This window comes from Zingiber officinale, chromosome 1A, assembly GCF_018446385.1.
Source record: "Zingiber officinale cultivar Zhangliang chromosome 1A, Zo_v1.1, whole genome shotgun sequence".
NCBI lineage: Eukaryota > Viridiplantae > Streptophyta > Magnoliopsida > Zingiberales > Zingiberaceae > Zingiber > Zingiber officinale.
Window position 1 is genome coordinate 61753801 of NC_055987.1, and position 4230 is coordinate 61758030.

The 4230-nt window shown below is 40.2% G+C and overlaps 1 protein-coding gene across 1 annotated transcript; it reads left to right on the plus strand.

Moving 5' to 3' along the window:
• The first annotated feature begins 2594 nt into the window (after positions 1 to 2594).
• Positions 2595 to 3947, plus strand: LOC122025608 (WRKY transcription factor WRKY71-like). The gene is made up of 3 exons (XM_042584445.1): positions 2595 to 3074; positions 3169 to 3285; positions 3386 to 3947. The coding sequence occupies exons 1-3, from the start codon at positions 2661 to 2663 to the stop codon at positions 3731 to 3733; spliced, it is 879 nt and encodes a 292-aa protein (XP_042440379.1). The 5' UTR covers positions 2595 to 2660; the 3' UTR covers positions 3734 to 3947.
• The last annotated feature ends 283 nt before the right edge of the window (positions 3948 to 4230 follow it).

Below are 4230 nucleotides of genomic sequence, written 5' to 3' on the forward strand. Positions count from 1 at the left end.
ATGGAATACTCGATTCCGTTGTTAATCCGTAATCTATTGTCAATGGAATTTTCTTTCTATCATTCATCATCGATAGAATCATGATCCCGTTGTTACACTTGTCGTTAATATGGATTATTTTTGTAGTGCTAAGCCACTGATTGTTCTATCCTTACCTAGCTAAACTCATTGTATGCAATGATGATACTCAAAGACACATAGTTCAATATTACAAATCACTCCTACAGATTCAGAGAGAGGCAATAAAATATATTATAGTATATAAAATATAGGTTGTAAATTAAATTTCATATGGGGCTAACCTGATTAAACATGGAAAAGAAAAAATTTTATCCCTTAATTAACTTGCCAGAGCACGCATGATTAAATCATATTTTTATTTCATCCTCATCTTATTTACATAACAAGACAAGACAAAACAATCTTACTCAAAATAAATTGTTTTGAGTTTTAATTAGAACTAAGTAAATTGTCATCCCATCAGAAATGACAATGTCATCTACATGTAAAAGTCTCCTAGTAAATTTGGTGCTCCAATTTTCATTTAAAAAAAACTTGAAAAAAGGTTGGAATCATCCTCATATATCTTGTTGGTATAATTGTGCACTAAGTGATTGAATTGGATCATGATTTTGGTGCTTTAGGCAAAGGGTTAATTTAGGATCATATTTTTTTAAATCTAAAATGTATATGAAGTTTAATTGAAATGCATATAGAGACTTAGCGCGAATTGATGGCTTGAAGTTTGAAGATCAAACAAGGATGTTATAGAACATTTGAGAAATCACAAGACGATGAGTATAAAAGTGTAATTGAGTTGGAGGAAACGAACTATTTGAGTGAAGTAGGAGGATAACCAATGGAATGAATGGAGAGTTTTCTGTATATGAGGAATGAATAACTTGACAAGAGATAGTCTGTTGGGCGTTACAAGAGACGAATGGAAACGGAGTCCTTTCATTTCTCTCGTTGCTACAAACTGCTGCAAACGCCAAGGAGACGAAGGGGCGTCCTTTTTTCCTTCGTCTTCCTTAGTCTTCTTATAAAGGTGCGTCCAAGCCTTTGAGAAGAGGATGAAAGAGATCACAGTAGAAGGTTTGCGGAGGTGATCAGAGAGCGCAGGGAAGTTGTGAGGTGATCAGCGAGCGATAGAAAACGTCCAGAGGTTGGGATTTAGTTCGTGAAACAGTTCGAGGAGGTTCTGTGTGGTGATCTTCTCGGCGACTACAATAGCGACCTCTTCGTCGACCGACGTCTTCAATTGTGATTTCTTCGAGAGATCACTATGAATGATTACCGTTTTCGTTTCATTTTATTTCATGCTCTCAAAGATACAACATAGTCTAATAAGCGAAGACAAGTTGCATAGTAAAATCTTAAAAGAGTTGAGAGTTGAGATTTGTAAGGATAGCTCTCAACTTAGATAAAGATTCAACTATTAGGATGATCATAGTTAATAATCCACTCAGTTGAAGGTTACCTTCTGCTGATTGATAGTTGAGTTGATTAGGTAGTCGACTCAAGTTGATTACCCAATGAACATAATATTTATAGCTGTTGTTGAATCGACTGAGCTAATTGTAGTCAAATTAGGACATAATCCAGTTGATTGCTAACTTCGCCGAAAAGGTAGAGATAGCTGCTGATCTAACAAAGCTAGATGGCAACGATCAAATGATCTAAGAAGTACATAAAATAATCAACTATGATGGAAACCAATTAACTGAGATAGTCATTGGTACGTAGAGTAGAACCTAAAGCGATAATAAAAACACTTGAATGATAGTGAATCCATTTGACAACGACAGAGTAATAGAATAATACGAGAAGTTGAAAATGATGGAATGCTATAAAAGAAAGACCAAAGAGAATATACAAAAGCTGACATTATTATGTTACTTATCATTCAAAATCTCTTGACCTCTCTTATATAGCCATAGTTTTAATCTTCAAACTTACACTTGTCTCATCTTTTAAGAAGATTGCAAGAGATTTATCTATCAAAAAATTTGAGAAAGATAAAAAAAGTAGTGAACTTTAATTTTTAAAGTAACTCATCGAAGAATTATAAGTCATGAAGAACAAAGGTTATGAACCAGGGTGTGAAATGTTAGTATTTATTTTCTTATCTTATTTAATTTTGTTGTATTAATTGGTTGATTGACTTCCCATTGCAGAATTAGACGTTATTCACCCTCCTATAACTATTTACTATTCAACCATTGCAGAATTGGACTCACTTATGTCCTGACCCTTCTTTCAGGTCAGACATTCAATGACAATTATAAATTAACTAGACTTGTTTGTGTCATATATTTTCCTATTGAAACACAGCAAAGATTCAATGCAACTAATAATTCCAATTCCTATTCCAACCCCGTTAAATTAGGTGATTTCTAGAATATTTTTTAATAGATGCACATATAAAATAAAATATAGAGAAAATGGCCAAAGCTGGTGTGCTTCCAGGAAGGACTCCCTTTAGCTTTCATGCCATTATTAGAACTCCATCTCTTACCATGTGTTTTGAATGTTCTAATGTTTTAGCAAAGTGGCCCCGCTTTTCCAACTCTATAAATTCCACCACCATTTCCAACTCCTCTAAAATCTCTATCTCATCGTTCTGTAATTGATCTCCCCAGCAACTATCGATCTCCCTAATGGACTTGAAGTGGCTCAATCTCGACCTCAATATCAGCTCCCTCCACGACCCTCCGGCGAAGCCCGGCCCCGCTGATATCGAACGCCCCGACTTGAAGCAAGTGAAGGAGCTGGAGGCGGAGCTGGGCCGCGTCTCCGACGAGAACAAGCGCCTGAAGGAGATGCTCGCCTCCATGGCTGCCAACTACAGCGCGCTGCAGGGCCAGATGGCGGAGCTCACCTCCAAGGCCTCCGACGATGATGGCGGCGGCGACGCTTCCTCCTCCGAAGCCAAGAGGAAGCGACTCGCCGTCACCGACAGCAGCACCTCCAGCGAGGAGGAAGACTCCAGCTGTAAGCGCGTGAAGGAGGACCCCTGCAAGCCCCTACTCTCCAAGTTCTACGTCCGCACTGACCCTTCCGATTCCAGTCTGGTAATTAAAATCCTTTCCCAATGATCAGTCTCATGCTCCGTCTCAATTTCTCCTCTAGTTTTAACTCACTCCTCTGTTCTCAAATCTTAATCAGGTGGTCAAAGATGGGTATCAATGGAGGAAGTATGGACAGAAAGTGACAAGAGATAACCCTTGCCCCAGAGCTTACTTCAGATGCTCCTTCGCTCCATCCTGCCCTGTCAAGAAGAAGGTGAACCGAGTTTCTCATCTATCTGAAACAGAGTCCCCTTAAAATTCAATCAAAATCTGATTTTTGATCTAACTGGATGATGAATTTTCGGGTTTCTCAGGTGCAGAGGAGCGCAGAGGAGACGTCCTTGTTAGTCGCCACCTACGAGGGCGAGCACAACCACAGCAAACCTTCTCAACCCCAATCCGGCCGCGGTGCGAGCAGCTTGGCCCACGAGCGAACTCCTCATCTTCCTCCTCCCGCGGCGGCGGCGCCGCCTGTGACCAGCAAGGTGATGCTGGAGTTTAGCCAGTCGAGGAGGATGCAGAAGTCGGAGTCGCCGCCGGCAGCAGAGCTCCCACGGAGCCTGGTGGATCAAATGGCGGCGTCGCTGACGAACGACCCAGCCTTCAAGGCCGCCGTGGCTGCGGCAGTCTCCGGCCGGATGTTCCAGCCACCCCCCATGTAACAGTTAGCAAATGCTTCCTATTCTGTTTTAATTATTTCTCTTTTTTTTTTAAAAAAAAAAAAAAAGAAAAGAAAACGAGAGGGTTTTGTGGGGGTTTCTCTTCATGAAAGATGATCATGAAGAGAGCAAGAATGTGAATAGAAATCTTGGGGCAGTTAAGAACCTAGATTTAGATTTGTCAAAACACAGAAATAAACAGCTCTGTTAGATGCAATTCCAGATTCCCTTTTAATTTCAAGCAAGTATGCCTCATGTGATAATTGCATGATCAAATTCTCTGCCACAGTCAATAAAAATTCCAATACCATAATTCCGTAGAATTAATGAGAATGATTATTGAACATTGGATAAGTCCAAAGAGACTGTCGGAACCTTCCTTCTAATTGAATGTATTCGTGAATTGTGACTACATTGGCGGCTGCGCACCGACTGGGCGTCGGAAAAGTCAACAAACCGAGTCCAAGGTCAAACACGTGTGGTTAGATTTCTGGTCAAAA

Coding starts and splice junctions, on each gene's coding strand:
- LOC122025608 (XM_042584445.1), top strand. CDS start 2,661: ATGGACTTGAAGTGGCTCAATCTCGACCTCAATATCAGCTCCCTCCAC. Junction 3,075..3,168: donor ACCCTTCCGATTCCAGTCTG/GTAATTAAAATC, acceptor AATCTTAATCAG/GTGGTCAAAGATGGGTATCA. Junction 3,286..3,385: donor CCTGCCCTGTCAAGAAGAAG/GTGAACCGAGTT, acceptor CGGGTTTCTCAG/GTGCAGAGGAGCGCAGAGGA.